At 34.9% G+C, this 16,921-nt stretch overlaps 1 protein-coding gene across 3 annotated transcripts in view; it reads right to left on the reverse strand.

Annotated features, from left to right (window-relative positions):
* Positions 1 to 16,921, reverse strand: part of XYLB (xylulokinase) — a 242,523-nt gene that overhangs the window by 190,260 nt on the left and 35,342 nt on the right. For all 3 annotated transcript variants that reach the window (XM_074283633.1, XM_074283631.1, XM_074283632.1), the window contains exons 3-4: positions 6,627 to 6,696; positions 5,068 to 5,148 (exon numbers count right to left, since the gene is read on the reverse strand). In XM_074283633.1, the coding sequence (XP_074139734.1) occupies positions 5,068 to 5,148; positions 6,627 to 6,696 (151 nt within the window). The remainder of the gene's footprint in view (positions 1 to 5,067; positions 5,149 to 6,626; positions 6,697 to 16,921) is intronic.

Genomic DNA, 16,921 nt, shown 5'->3' on the forward strand with positions numbered 1-16,921 from the left:
CAAATCTATTCTCCCTAGCTTATAGGATCAAAGGATTTGTAGTTGGAAGAGATTTCAGGAATCACCTATTTTAGCCCCCTCATTTAAAGATAAGACATTGAAGGCCCTGAAAAGTTAAGTATCTTCAGTATAGTTACACAGTAGTTGAGGGAAAAGCTACTCAGGTTAATTCTCATGTAGTCTCATTCACCACTGTTTCATTCTCTCTATGCCTCTGGCTCTTTTAGTGAAATAGTCTAGGAAGTAGTCATAAATTCCCCCATTACAAAGTAATATACAAGACCTAGACCAATGCTGCATGTATTTTAGTCCAGAGGCATATTAATCAATCCCACTCATTACCACAACTTTATGATGTTATTTAGGGGATAAATAATAGGGAGAATAACCCATATACCACTAGCCAAAGGGTTACTGTTATGGAATTTAAATATTTGCTTTTTCTTACTTTTAGCTACAAATCCAGCTCTTAAGCTTTTTGGTCTCTCTTGTTGGTCAGATGGCTTATAGCATCTATCTCTCAATTTGCACATCATGGAACATCTGTACCTCTGGCACTTGCCAGAGAATGAAGTCATGAATTGACTGTGATCCAGATTTTGGCAAAGGTATACTTAAAAGACTTCTAACACTATATTCACATGAGTCAGTCTAGTGGATGTTAACACTCCTTTTGGCTAGTTTCACCAAGTTCTGTCCCAACATGTGTAAGGAAAGAAGTTATCTTTTATGAACTTTGCTTTTATCTTATCTTTTCCTCAAGCAGAGGGAAAAGATGATGTTAGATTGTCAAAGATTAGATAGAAAAAGGAATGTAGAATGACCAAAAATTCATTCATCAACCAAGAGACTTGCTGGTTGGCTCAGAGTATACTTAGATTTTAGAGTACACAAATGTAATTGAGCCAGGGTAGGGTATCCCCATGGACAAATCTCAAAGAGAATAAAAGTGCTTAGGTATTAATATAAATTATTGTTATAATATTATATCATATGACTATAGATTCTTAGTGCATATGAGTATTAATAACATTATATGTAATCACTCAGAAGGCTAGGAAAAGAGAATAGAATATGATTTTGAGCTCTATGCCTAAATAAAAATTGTGATAACCCATCTAGGTCCAGGAAATTTTTATTTGGTTAGAAGGCTTAATTACCATCTATCTTGGGATGGCATTAATTTTTCTTCACCTTTATTTCTCTATACTTACTCTTTCAGGTATTTGTTTTTTATATTGTACAAATACTTTTCTCTTGAAAATGATCTCTTGTGGATTCGCATGTATGGAAGGAAGAATAAAATCAAAAGGAAAGAGGGAATTGGATGTCAGTTTCATTGAGCAGCCCATGACAAGAGCAGAATTAAAAGAAGCAGACCAGACAGAAAGAGAGATCACGAAACCCAGGAAGACAGGCAGGCTGAAGTTTCAAGAAGATCAGGGGAGGCCTTGGTTGGAGCTCAGAGATCAGTGCATTTAAAAAGTTATCAAAGGAGAAAGGTCTGAAGTTAAGGGAAAAGTCCCTGAGCCCATTTTCAAGGATTGTAGTTCTAAAGCTGATACAATTTGGAAAGTTCTAAAGTCCAAGGTTAAATCCTTTAAAGGATGTCATTCTCCCACTGAAATACCACTTACTGAAATGCTGTCACTGAGTAACAATACCATGTTCCATATGCAGCCCTTAAAAAAAGGTTAGTACAACAGGTTATCCATTAAACAAAAATTTATTTTGCACCTATTATGTGAAAGGTAAGAAACAATATGGCATAATGAATGAAGAGTCAAACACAGAGTAAAAAAGACTTGGGTTCAAGAGTTGCCTCTGAAATATAAATACTTGATGATTACCTTGAGAAAGTCACAACCTCTTAATGCCCATAGGAAACTCTCTTAAAATTGTAAATGAAAAAACAGGTGATAATTTGTATTAGTTGAAGAAATTTCCTCAGGAGGAGGTCCCTATGCCAAGGATAGATCTATTCCCTCTCAAATATGAAAGGCACTATATTTCTCAAAGAAAAAGAGTTTTGACCCATAAAGATCTGAGCTCAAGTGATACAGAAATGGGAATGAACTGTACACATATATAAAGAATAAGGAGTATAAATTCCAAACCAGTCCAGTTCAGCTGGAACATAGAACTGTGAATCAAAATAATGTGAAATATGACTGAACAAAGAGATTGAATCCAAAGTATTGGTGACTTTTACTGTGAGGTTAGGGAGTTTGTATGTTATTTGATAGGCATTAGGAAGCCACAGAAGACTTTTGAGCAGAGGAATGGCATACATACTTGTGCATTAGGAAGATTGCTTTGATAGTGCTGTGAAAGATAGACTAGATAGGATAAGAAACTAAAGAAGGAAAAAAACAACACTGGAAATCTATACTAATAACCTGGGTGAGATGTGATTAGGGTCTGAACTGCGTGCAGTATGAATGGAAAGGCGAAGATAGATGTGAATATGTGAAATCAATAAGTTCTGGCAAATAACTGAATGTAGGATGTGAATAAGAAGGAACAAAAAAAAATGACTTTCAGAATTTAAGCCTGGATAAATGGGAGTTCAGTGATGTCATTGACAGAAATAGTGAACATGAGGTAAGGGACAAGCAGAGAGCAATGAATTCATTTATGGATGCAACGAGTTTGGGATGCCCACAGAATAGGCAGGAGGATAGAGAAGCAGGAGTAGCACTCAGAGAAGAGGTAGGTTATGATTAGTTTTATAGTTTAAGCACAGATATCGAACTATATGATCATTTACAGCCACGTACCACAGATATCTCTGAGGTCACAGCTACATGAACATTTAGTGGAGTACATATACAAATAATAAAGAAAGCTCAAGACCCCTTCTGTTGAATAGTGTCTACTCACAGACTATGGAAGAACCACAATTCAAATAGAAGTACTTAATTAAAGGCAATAGAAAGTAACTCATGGAAGAAAGTAAACAAGCCACAAAATCATCCTATTTTTCATCTTTCTCTTCCCTCTCATGTATAAAATTTGTGCAAGAGGGCAACCTCCTACCAATTCTTGTAAAAACAAAAACAAACAAACAAAAAACCCTTAAAGAAACAAATGGAAAATGGAAAAAACAATCTTTTCTGTGCATGAGCAGATCTGTTAGAAAAGAACCCACCCCCATCACTGTACCTACCCTTCTCTTGGTTTTGGCCATCAATGTTTGTGGACACCTCTCCAGGATAGTTATTCACCCTGCTTGATCTATAGTTCCAAGATTTTTTTCCTGGAACTCCTGAACAGATATGCCTTGCCAAATGCACTCTCCCAGCCCCATTTCTTTCTTTTAATATAACCAAAGGCTCCCTTCTGAGTCAAAGAAGGAGACTTTGTCTCTCTCCCTCAACCTTTTCAATTACCTTTTACCAGTTTCTACATTTAGGCACCAGGCTCACTGAATTCTGACATCCTGAGTCTTTCTCCAAAGAATAGCAGTGTCCCCTGACCCACTCATTATGGACAAATGATGTCAGACAGGGTAGCTTTCTTGTTTTAGCAATAATGGGCAGGCCTCTATTAAGGAATGATGAATATCAAAGTAAGAGGAAGCCATTTAAACAGAATTTCCATATCTTTTGCAAAATTGCAGCTGAAGATCTATCATAAATTTCTGCCTATAAAGTCAGGAACAACAACAAAAAAAAAAAACCCTCTGCAAATGAATGTATAAGCTTCTTTTCTATTTCTAAACAATGAAAACCATGTAGCCCAAGTTTTTTTTTTTTTTTTTTCCCTTCATTATCTAAAAACCTAAAGCCTAATTCAGTAATTGTAAATGATTTACATTTGAGATTAGTTTATCTCAGGTATTGGGAAGGGGCTCTCTTGACTTCCTTTAATGACTCTCAGCTCCATTTTTATCCTTGATTGTCCTATTTTGTAATATGTTAATAACAACATTTATAAAAGCTGCCATTTATGTAGTATCTTAAAGCTTACAAAGTGCTTTACAAATGTTATCTCATTTGATTATCACAATGACTCTATAAATGGAAGAATGGAGGAAGGGAAGGTTGAAGAAATAGAAGTAGGAAAGTAGGAAAAAGGAAGGAAGAAAGGGAGGAGGGAAGGGAGGAGAAAAGGAAGGATGGAAGAAAAGAAGAAAGAAAGGAGAGAAAGAAGGAAGGAAGTCAGAAAGGAGGGAAATTGGGAGAGAGGAAAGGAAGAGAAGAAAGAATGAGCAAGCATTTTAAAGTACTTGCTATTTATCAAACTGAACTAAGCACATAAATTCAAAAGCTTACATCCTCAGAGAAGACAACATATTTAAGAGAGTAATGGCCAGAGAAGAATATTTTGGTCTGAGAAATCACAAGAATGGTGAATGGAACAATCAACAAATCCTTTCCCAAACCAATAAAGTGCTGATGTAATTAGAATTCTCAAAGAAAGAAGTGAAAAAGGGACTTAGGGAGGGTGAAGATTTTCATGGGTGGTGATATCTATGTTCCCAGGACTGAATTTTCTCAGGCATGGCCTCTAGAAGTTGTTTGGGTGGGGCATAGCAGCAAAAAACCAGTTCTTTAAAGTAGATACTATTGTTATCCCATGATGAAGAAACCAAACCTCAGAGAGATTAAGTAGTATGTACCAAGTTACATAGCTAGTAACTCTCTGGGGAAGGATTCTAATCCAGTTCTTCCTGACAAATCCAGAGCACTATCCACTTTATCACACTTTTTAATTTAGCTTTCCACCTTCAATCTTTTGGGAACTAAGTGCAAATCTGCCCCCACTATGTAATAATCAATAATATGATCATGGATAGCTAAATAGATTCAAAAATGATATTTCATAATGTAACAAGACAGCTTCATTTTGATATAGAAAATATGTTTTGTGAGAACAAGCTATAAAGACCTGGAATTGTTTCTGAAAGCAATTTCCCAGTAATAATGCCATAGGAGTCATTTGCCTCTTACCAACAGAGATGAGTTCCCTTTTCAAAGCAGGGTAATTATGTGGTTTGTAAAACTCTACCACAGTGCTACAGTACATGATTAAGTTATTTATGGTTTTGCTTTATAAACCGACCTGGCCAGCCCCAGACAAAGCTCTGACTTGAGAAAAGTTGAAACCAGAAGACTTCATCTTCTCCAAGATTATATCCAAGGCCTAAGGAGAAAAACAGAATCAAGAGTGATTGTAATGAACTACAGAATTAGGCAAATGCACAATCCTCAAAATTAAATTTTAAGTGCCTGCCATTATGGATGAGGGCTCTGTAGCAGATAATGAAGAATTATCTAATGACTAGGGATTTCTTAAGCAGTGGAATAAATTAATTAAGTAAATAGGAACCAATCAAAAGAAAAAAGTTCAACTACCCCCAAAAAACTCTTTAAACAAGTTGAATTACAAATCACTAATCTTAAAATCCTCTTTTCCTCTCATTTTGTCTTCAAGGAACTCAGGAGTATCAACCACAGAGTGGCTCAAATTTTGATATGAAAATATTTGTTTTTCTTGCTTCTTGAATAGTCAATAACCTGGCTTTATTGGGAAATAGGAGCAAAGTCTGAGATTCTCAGTGGCCAGAATGATTGGTTCATAAGATTTAGAGTAAAAGGGACCATAAAAATCATTTAGATGAGTCTCCTCATTTTATGGGTCATAGGAGCATAAACTGGGATGGACCTTCAATAAGAGGTTATATACAGATGAGGAAATCAGGGAGGCCGAGACATGTGAAGGAATTTCCTCAAGGTCATATAGATAGTAAAGTCAGAAGTGGGACTCCAAGCCCAACTTCCAGACTCCTGATTGAATGTTCTTTTTAATAAGCCAAAATGCCTCTCTTACCTCTATTTTTAAAAAGACACAATCCTAGTATTTGAGTCTTTATTGCTGTATACTAAGCCAAATAATGACAAAAATAAAACTTTCAGGCTTGTGAGATAATGAGTCATTAGGATTCTGATTCTATTCCAATCAGTATTAGTCAGTTTGATATTTTGCATAAATCATATAGGGATAATTAGATAAAAAATAGGTTCTTATGGCAGGCCTTTATGGCAGGCCTCAAGTTTTAATGTAATGTTCATTTTTTGTTTACCATTTATGAAGCACAACCACAAGAATGGTGATAAAGATATATCCATCCTGTTTTATTTGAATTCCAAGTCCAAACCCAGCATGAACAGAATGTCTTGGTTTTTTGTTAAGTCCCCCCAGCTTACTTTTGTACCTCAGAACCATTTTATGATCGTTTGTTCACTAGAAATGACTCTTGTCTTGCCCATCTTAATTTTTGTTCCTCAAGAGCAAAGTTTATTAGCCAATGAGAGTCTATATTTTATTATTCCTCTTTTGCATATGTGGGTATTAAACCTTATAAAAACAAGGTCCTGCAGACCAGGGGCATCTCAGATCATGAGGAAGATTTGAAGTCCATTTCATTAGAGAGGAACATGGACTCTTTAATAAAGTACCATTGGCTCAAAGCTCTATCTGTTTCTTTTATTGTAAGGATAATTTTAAACTCCACAGGCTGAAGAGAAAGTCAGAAGAGAGCATTTGGATGGTAAAGAGTTCAAATTAATGCCACATGTAGGTCAATTGAAGAAATGGGTATTTTTAGCTTTGGTTCTTACCTTGATCCACATTAAAACAGGAGAAGTCACTGTGAGCTTGTCACTGTGAACATGTACTCCTCCCTGGGTCCTGTAGGGAAAAGTCAAAGAGTTTACTAGGGGATTCTTCTAAAGAGAGAATAGTTTGAGCTTATTAGCTCATTTCTCTGCTAATAAAGATAATGCACTTGAACTGGACTTTTCCTTTTCACTTTTTTAATATCAGCAGGGAAAGAGATGCCCCAGCCTCCCTAAAGTCATATTTTTATTTCTTGTTGGTAAGACAGTTTTCAGTTGTGTCCAACTCTTAGTAAAATCATTCAGGGTTTTCTTGGAAAAGGTACTGAAGTGGTTTGCCATTCCCTTCTCCAGTTCATTTTACAGATGAGGAAATTGAGGCAAACATGGTTAGCGACTTGCTCAGGGTCACATAGCTAGGAAGTATCTAAGATTCAAACTTAGGAAGATGAGTGTTCCTGACTCCGGGCCCAGTGCTCTTTGTACTGTACCACACTACCTAGCTGCCCCCCTCCCAAATCTGTGCTGGTTATTTGAATAATACAGACCCCTTTTTAAAAAAATCTGCTTTTGTAAGAAAAAGTGAGAATACTAAGTTTAGATTATCTAAATAGCCCATCTATCTGTCTCAAAATTTACTGAATATTGCTCAGTGCCAGGTTTTATTTCAACTCCTTAGAAATAGCATAAAAGAAATGACAGAAGTGAAAAAAGAAAAAGAACAAAAAGAAAAGAATAGATTATTTTTAAAGGGGGGATGGGATTGTATAAAGGAATAACAATAAGAGGCAATAAGGCTGTGCAGATAATAGAGTATTGGACTTGGAGTGAGAAATACTTGAATTTGAATCCTGCCTCAAACACAAGTATGTAATTTTTGACAAACCACTTAACCTCTCCATAAGACCACATATATAAAATGCATTATAATCCTGAAATCATTATATATGCAATAGAAATACTAGCTATTAGCAATAGATGGGGCAGTCAGGTAGCCCAGTGGACAAAGTCCCCAAACCTGGAGTCAGGAAGATGCCAAATCTGATCTCAGATTTACTAACTGGGCAAAACACTTAATTCTCTTTTCTTCCTTTTCCTTATTGGTAAAATGGGATGGAGAAGAAAATGGCAAATCACTACAGTATCTCTGCCAAGAGAACTCCAAATGAGTCACAAAAAGTCAAATATGACTGAAAGAAGTGAATGAGAAAGCAATAGATGGTTATATTGGAGGTTCTGCCCTTGATCTTCCTCCTAAGGAAAACTACTTCCAAAGATATCTCAGACCCAGTTCTACAAATTTTAGAACCACAGAGCCTTGGATTCTGAAAGATCCTCCAACCTGCATCTGAACACAAGTGTACTTTCTAACAGCAAGTACATATCTAGCCTTCTGTGTGAAGACCTCTCTTGATAACAAACACATAGGCAGCCCAGTCCATTCATGCATGATTCTGATAGTTAGACAGTTTTTCTTTACATGCATCTGGCCTCCATTTGCCTTTCTGAATATTCTAGCCACTGGGCCTAGTTCTATACTCAAAGCATTGCTCTGCAAGCCTTGAATTACAAAAAAAAAAAAAAAAAAAAAAAAAAAAAGCCAAATGAAAAAACAAATGCAGTCCATAGATTGTTTTTGTATGGCCTGAAAGCCAAGAATTGTTTTTTGCATTTTTAAACACAATAAAATTTTATTTTAAAATGTAAAAACCATTCTTAAACATATTTTTCCTTTATTTTTGTTGCTTTTCCTATCCCAGAATATGTCTAATGCAAATCCATATTTTATATGAAATAATAACTATAATTGGTATTATATTTCTCATCTACTTAATGGGTGGAGGAGGAGATGAAAGAAGGGAAAGAATTTGGAATTTAAAAATTAATTTAAAAATAAATAAATTCTTAGCTCCTTGACGCTGCAGAAACAGACAGTGAGCCAAATTTGATCTGTAACCATTGCTGGTTGATCCTTACTTAGAGCAAAGCAGAATAAATCAAATCTTTCTTTTTCACAAAAAGCCTTTAAATAATATGATTTAGCTGTAATGTATCACCTAAGTCTTGCCAGGTCTAAACATACCCAGTTCTTTCAATGAATAGAAAATGCTTAAATTTTTCACCCAGCTCAGAAATCTTTCTTTTAGATAGAGTTTAGTTCAGATATTTCCCCTTTAGGTTTTCCATCACAAAGGGATATCTCCCTTCTCCCATCTCTTACAACAATCTGTACATTCCTTATACTATACTGCATTTTAAGTTGTATTACATGTATGTTGTCTTTATTTCTGTAACTTACTTATCTCAATTATAAATTTCTTGAAGGCAGAAACCTTGTATTCTTCTCTATTATGTTTCAACTTTATTATAATTATTTCTAAAATTGCCTGTGAGGCAGAAGAAGGTGGAAGAAAATTAAGTATAGTTATTGCACCCACATTATGGATGTGATGTTGTGAGACTGTAAATCCTTTGAGGAATATCATCTCATTTATCTTTACATCCTATTTGGTGCAAAGTAAAGGGCTCTGCACACAGTAGGCATTCCAGTAAATATTTGGTGAATTGATTGAAAATGACTTTTGAATATTGGTCCTCCTTGGACCTTGGACCAAAAAGCTTTGTCTTTTGTTTGCTCATTCCAGGCCTCCACATTATTCCTCAGGCATACCCATATCTTCTCTTCCATCCCATCTCTAGTTTCTCTTTATGCTATCTTCAGCCATTATCTTAGCTTCTCAGGGAAAGGAACCATTTATCATCCTTTTATTTGTATTGGATTTATTTGTATTTCTAGCTCTTAGTACAGTATCTAACACATAGTAGGTGCTTAATAAATGTTCTATCTTTGAAAAGAAAAATAAAATGAATGTTTAAGAGAAATCCATTAGAATTTTTGAAAGGAGAACAAATTGGATTGGGTGAGTACTTCAACTTGCAAAATACATTTGAAAAAATTATACCTTAAAAAAGTTTTAAAATTAAGGTTCCAAAGGCTCAAGAGGAAAATATGGAGTTTCTTATCATGAATAACCAAAGAACAACCTTATAAACAGGACTAGAAAGGGGCAAAATTAGCTATCCTGTCCTAAGTTAGATTCAGTAGAATCAGGCAAAGAGCATCAAATAAGGAAATCATTAATGGAATGGTGAATCAGACAAGAGGCCAGGCCAATTCAGGCTAAAGCTGATCAAAGCCTACTGAATAATGTGAAATTGAAAGCATGAGTTCAACAATTATTTAACTTCTCAGGGCCTCAAGTTTCTTCATCTGTAAAAGAAAAACATTGAACTAAATCGCCTTCTACCTCTAAATCTTGTGAACCTGTAAATGATCCTACCTTTATTTAGCCTTATGTCAAGCCAATTCCATTCATATATATGATGGTCTAGCAACATTAGATTGCTAACTGCATTTATCTCTCCCACATCATGACTTTCCCCATTGTGATTTCAATATATCGTGGATCATCATAAGAAATCATATGGGAATTTGGGGTGAGTTTTGAGGAAGCCACAGATGACATGCAAAGGCTAGCAGACAACACAAAACAGGTTTAGAAGCTCAGAAATGTATAAAATATGTCTATACTATTGTATAATATCATATAATTATTATATCATGTAATCATTATGGTATTAAAAGATACAATGTGTTGATATTGTACAATATATCAACACATTGTATCTTTTAATACCATAATAATTCAGACTTCTTCTCTAGTACTAAGGACCTCTAACCCCCATATATGGATGTAATTCTTGTTCTTTCTAATTTTCTTCCACATTTTTCTGTCTCAGAGGCTTTGTTCACAACCTTCTCTGTGCCACAATTGCATCCCTACCTCTTCTCAGATTGTTGAAATCTTCCTCATCCTTTAAGGGTCATTTCAAGGTTTTCCTCCTTCTTCAACCTCCCCCATCAGAAATGAGTTGTATTGCACTTAATACCTTTCTCATATATATCATCTTATTATTTCTATCACAACAATCTCTCATGCTCTTGTAAAAACTCTATAAGGCCAAGGATTATGTCATATTTATCTTTACATTCTCTTTCAATATTTAGCATGACTTCTTACTCAGAATAAATGCTTAAAAAATATGTGAAAATGAATTAAATTATACCCTCACAACATTGACAAATCATAGATTTATAACTGGAATGGATCTTAGGACCATCTAGCCAAACTCTTTCTCCTGGATTACAAATTTCTTGGAGGAAAGAATTGCATTTTTTAAAAAGACACTGAGTCTTCCTCTCTTGCCCAAGCCAGCAGTAAAAATAGGACAACTGACAGGAGCAATCTCACCCTTAGTTGAATAGAAGCTTTGATATTCTGCATTTCCCCCTTTGTTAAACAGTCTGGTGGCCCCCCATTCCTGGGGATTCACTATATTAATTGGTATATTAATACCAAACTTATTTCAGACTTCCAATCAACTTAGCCCATTGCAACTAAACTCCTGAGCACAAGAGATCCAGGAGTCTCAGCTTCTATCTGTAGTAGGAATTACAAGTGTGTATCTCAACACCTCGCTTACATTTTTGACATCTCTGTATCTCTAGCTCTTGCCAAAACATCAAGGCACCCTGAATGAGATACAGGAGAAAGCTTGTGTCAAGTGAATCAAACTAGCTCCATCTCAACTATCACTTCCCCTCATTTTGCAATGAATATATCTTAGTACCCAGAGTCCAACAACCTGGGAATAATACCAACTTTGCTTCCAGTCTTGCTCCCATTGCCACCATCCATGGAAACAACCCCTTTAGAGAGCCCATGATCCTCACCACCAATATCAATTAATATCCAACTGCCCCCAGCAGGTAGGTAAACTAAAGGACATCAGGACTGCCAAAACCACAAATTCTGTTTCCAATAGAACCTCCACATATAGCAGACATTTTATATTCTCTGTGGTTTTAAAATTTTATATCCCATAGTGTTTTCACATACATGTTTAACAAATGTTTTTATTCATTCATCCAACCCCTTCATTTTACAGATGGAAACTAGGCCCAGTAAAATCCCCAAGGTCAAGAAATAAGTGGCAAACCCAAGATTTGAATCCCAGTCCTTTTAGTATAAATTCAACACTCTTTCCACTGCATCTTTCTGCTTTTGGACAATAAAAATGAAATAATAGTTTGAGCAGAAAATAAGGTAATTAATTTATGAAACCTATTGCCCCCATGAGAAGTTACAAAGCTAAAAATACAAACCGAGAAAGGTTTAAATAAATATAAGAACAACATAAAAAATCCTCTTGTCAGTTCTTTACATATTAAAATGCTTATTTAGTTGAGATTAAGTTTATAATGAAAAAGAAAATTCATTTTAAAAACACACTGAGGTCATTAAAAAAGTAAATAGACATATGGATGACAGATTCATAAGATGTTATTAAGGGACCCAAGAGATGTTTATGGAGGATATTCTTAATCTTTTGGGTTTGATGTCAAGGAAGACAACAGTATCCTTGCACCAAAGCTGTTTCCTCTGCCAGAGACAAAATACTGGGAAGGATGAACTACTAATCTCAGTGCTGCAATCCCCAGGTTCTCTCTCTGTCTGCATAAGACTTTAAGTGGGGTTATGTCAGCACTATCTTAGAGAATGTTCAACAATCCTTGAATGGGTTGAAAAAATAGTAAGAGCGGAAAGTTCAATAGTAATGTCAAGAGCACTTGGGGAAAAACAGAGAAATATAAAATAATAAATGCTTATTTAGACATAAGTATGGTAGAGGAAGAACTGTGAGAAATTACAAAGAACCTCAAGCAAGGTCAAGCTGTTATTATATTTTATTCCATGATGGATAGAAATTTGGTATTGGAATTAGTAAGATGTGGGTTAAGGTACTTCCTGTGACATATACTGGCCAAGTTATCCTGGATTAGTCACTTAATTTTTTCAGACAACTCTCCAAGATGATAAATTGCAGAGCAGATGTTCATATGCACTAGGAGAGAGAGTTTCCACAAGGGTAATTTCTTATACAATGAAATCACAGATTCAGCATCCCACCCACTTCCAAATTTATTTCTGTACTTTTTAGTTCAGCCCTGTGATTATATTAGTGTAGGAAATTCCTTGTTCCTTCCACCAATCCAGGGAGCCTAGGAACCAAAAGCATCAAAAACAGAACTTGAACCTGGGGTTTCCTGGATCTAGTGCCAGACCTATATTTATTATTCCACATTGCCTCTTTTTACTTTTATTGACACATTTTGTTTTGATATAATTGATATTTCTCCAAATCCCGAAACAAAGCCTTTCATAAAGTGCATTACCTTAAAAGCAGTTAAGTCACTTGTCATTTTGTTTAATGTCATTATGTTTTAAAGTGAACCAAATCCTGGGTTCTGGTAACAAGAAGATAAAACAGATGTTCCATGAAGTAGTGAGTGGTCAGACCCTTATCAGAGCAGTGTGTCCAATTTTGCACATGACAATTAAAGAGGCAGAATAAAAGGGGAAAGCAAAAGACAAGTCAAATTAATAAAACTGAATAAGGGAACAAAATCAGGACTACTAAGGAAAACCAAAATGAATTAAAATGATTCCTCTGGAGAAAACAGATTTCTTCTCACTATATCAGAGAAGAAGTTCTTAACCCAGAGTCCAATAATTTGTTTTGTAAATATTTTGATAACTTTTTTCAATGTAATTGTTTCCTTTTGTAATCCTATGTATTTTGTCTCCTGCAACAGTTTGAAAGGGGATTCAAAGGCTTCTCAAGACTGCCAGAAGGTGCTGTGACACCAAAAAAATTAAGAACACCACTGGGCAGTGGTGGCTTCTCCTCCGCAGAGGAAAAATGAATAGATGCTCTAAAAGCACCAGAACAGACAAGATAATATTATCTTGCCATGATGAGGTTCCCCAGCAAGTAGAATGTGAGTTTCTGTTCTCAAGAAACTTCCATTCTAAAAGCCAAAAAAAAGCAGGAGTAGCCATCCTCATCTCAGATCAAGCAAAAACAAAAATTGATCTAATTAAAAGAGATAAGGAAGGGCATTATATCCTGCTAAAGGGCAGCATCAATAATGAAGCAGTATCAATATTAAACATATATGCACCAAGTGGTGCAGCATCTAAATTCTTAAAAGAGAAATTAAGAGAGCTGCAAGAGGAAATAGATAGCAAAACTATAATAGCGGGAGATCTCAACCTTGCACTCTCAGAATTAGATAAATCAAACCACAAAATAAATAAGAAAGAAGTCAAAGAGGTAAATAGAATACTAGAAAAGTTTGATATGATAGATCTTTGGCGAAAGCTAAATGGAGACAGAAAGGAATATACTTTCTTCTCAGCAGTTCATGGAACCTATACAAAAACTGATCATATACTAGGGCATAAAAACCTCAAAATCAAATGCAGTAAGACAGAAATAGTAAATGCATCTTTTTCAGACCATAATGCAATCAAAATAACATTTAATAAAAAGCCAGGGGAAAATAGACCAAAAAATAATTGGAAACTAAATAATCTTATACTAAAGAATGATTGGGTAAAACAGCAAATCATAGACATAATTAATAACTTCACCCAAGAAAATGACAATAATGAGACATCATACCAAAATGTGTGGGATACAGCCAAAGCAATAATAAGGGGAAGTTTTATATCTCTACAGGCCTACTTGCATAAAATAGAGAAAGAGAGGGCCAACGAATTGGGCTTACAACTAAAATTGCTAGAAAAGGAACAAATTAAAAACCCCCAGACAAACACAAAACTTGAAATTCAAAAAATAAAAGGTGAGATTAATAAAATTGAAAGTAAAAAAAAACTATTGAATTAATTAATAAAACTAAGAATTGGTTTTATGAAAAAACCAACAAAATAGACAAACCCTTAGTAAACCTGATTTAAAAAAGGAAAGAGAAATAGCAAATTGATAGTCTTGAAAATGAAAAGGGTGAACTCACCACTAATGAAGAGGAAATTAAAACAATAGTTAGGAGCTACTTTGCTCAACTTTATGCCGATAAATTCGATAACTTAAATGAAATGGAAGAATACCTTCAAAAATATAGCTTGCCCAGATTAACAGAGGAAGAAGTAAGTAGTCTAAATAGTCCCATCTCAGAAAAAGAAATAGACCAAGCTATTAACCAACTTCCTAAGAAAAAGTCCCCAGGACCAGATGGATTTACAGGTGAATTCTACCAAACATTTAAAGAACAACTAACTCCAATGCTATGTAAACTATTTTTAAAAATAGGGATTGAAGGAGTCCTACCAAATTCCTTCTATGTCACAGACATGGTACTGATACCTAAACCAGGTAGATTGAAAACTGAGAAAGAAAACTATAGACCAATTTCTTTAATGAATATTGATGCTAAAATCTTAAATAAGATATTAGCAAATAGACTTCAGAAAATCATCCCCAGGATAATATACTATGACCAAGTGGGATTTATACCAGGAATGCAGGGCTGGTTTAATATTAGGAAAACTATTAGTATAATTGACCATATTAATAATCAAATTAATAAAAACCATATGATCATCTCAATAGATGCAGAAAAAGCATTTGATAAAATCCAACATCCATTCCTACTAAAAATGCTTGAGAGTATAGGAATAAATGGACTATTCCTTAAAATAATAAGGAGCATATATTTAAAACCTTCAGTAAACATCATATGTAATGGTGATAAACTAGAACCTTTCCCTGTAAGATCAGGAGTGAAACAAGGTTGCCCACTATCACCATTACTATTCAATATAGTACTAGAAACTCTAGCCTCGGCAATAAGAGTCGAGAAAGAGATTCAAGGAATTAGAGTAGGAAATGGAGAAATCAAATTGTCACTTTTCGCAGATGACATGATGGTATACTTAGAGAACCCCAAAGACTCTGCTAAAAAGCTATTAGAAATAATTCAGAATTTTAGCAAAGTCGCAGGATACAAAATAAATCCACATAAATCCTCAGGATTTTTATACATTACCAACACAATCCAACAGCAAGAGATACAAAGAGAAATTCCATTCAAAATAACAGTCGATAGTATAAATTATTTGGGAATATATCTACCAAAGGAGAGTCAGGAATTATATGAGCAAAATTACAAAACGCTTGCCACAAAAATAAAGTCAGATTTAAATAATTGGAAAGACATTCAGTGTTCTTGGATAGGCCGAGCGAATATAATAAAGATGACAATACTCCCCAAACTAATCTATTTATTTAGTGCTATACCAATCAGACTCCCAAGAAACTATTTTAGTGACCTAGAAAAAATAACATCAAAATTCATATGGAAGAATAAAAGGTCGAGAATTGCAAGGGAACTAATGAAAAAAAAGTCAGAGGAAGGTGATCTAAGTGTACCTGATTTAAAGCTATATTATAAAGCAACAGTCACCAAAACCATTTGGTATTGGCTAAGAAATAGACTAGTTGATCAGTGGCATAGATTAGGTTCACAGGGCAAGATAGTGAATAAAAATAGCAATCTAATCTTTGACAAACCCAAAGATCCCAAATTTTGGGATAAGAATTCATTATTTGACAAAAACTGCTGGGAAAACTGGAAATTAGTATGGCAGAAACTAGGCATGGACCCACATTTAACACCACATACTAAGATTAAATCAAAATGGGTCCAAGATTTAGGCATAAAGAACGAAATCATAAATAAATTGGAGGAACATGGGATGGTTTACCTCTCAGACTTGTGGAGGAGGAAGGAGTTTGTGTCCAAGGGAGAACTAGAGACCATTATTGATCACAAAATAGAACATTTTGATTACACCAAATTAAAAAGTTTCTGCACACACAAAACTAATGCAAACAAGATTAGAAGGGAAGTAACAAATAGGGAAAACATTTTTACAGTTAAAGGTTCTGATAAAGGCCTCATCTCCAAAATATACAGAGAATTGACTCTAATTTATAAGAAATCAAGCCATTCTCCAATTGATAAATGGTCAAAGGATATGAACAGACAATTTTCAGATGATGAAATTAAAACTATTTCCACTCATATGAAAGTGTTCCAAATCACTATTGATCAGAGAAATGCAAATTAAGACAACTCTGAGATATCATTACACACCTGTCAGATTGGCTAAGATGACAGGAACAAATAACGATGAATGTTGGAGGGGCTGTGGGAAAACTGGGACACTGATGCATTGTTGGTGGAGTTGTGAAAGAATCCAACCATTCTGGAGAGCAATCTGGAATTATGCCCAAAAAGTTATCCAAATGTACATACCCTTTGACCCATCCATACTACTACTGGGCTTATACCCCAAGGAACTACTAAA

This window comes from Sminthopsis crassicaudata, chromosome 1 (assembly GCF_048593235.1).
Source record: "Sminthopsis crassicaudata isolate SCR6 chromosome 1, ASM4859323v1, whole genome shotgun sequence".
Classification (NCBI taxonomy): Eukaryota; Metazoa; Chordata; class Mammalia; order Dasyuromorphia; family Dasyuridae; genus Sminthopsis; species Sminthopsis crassicaudata.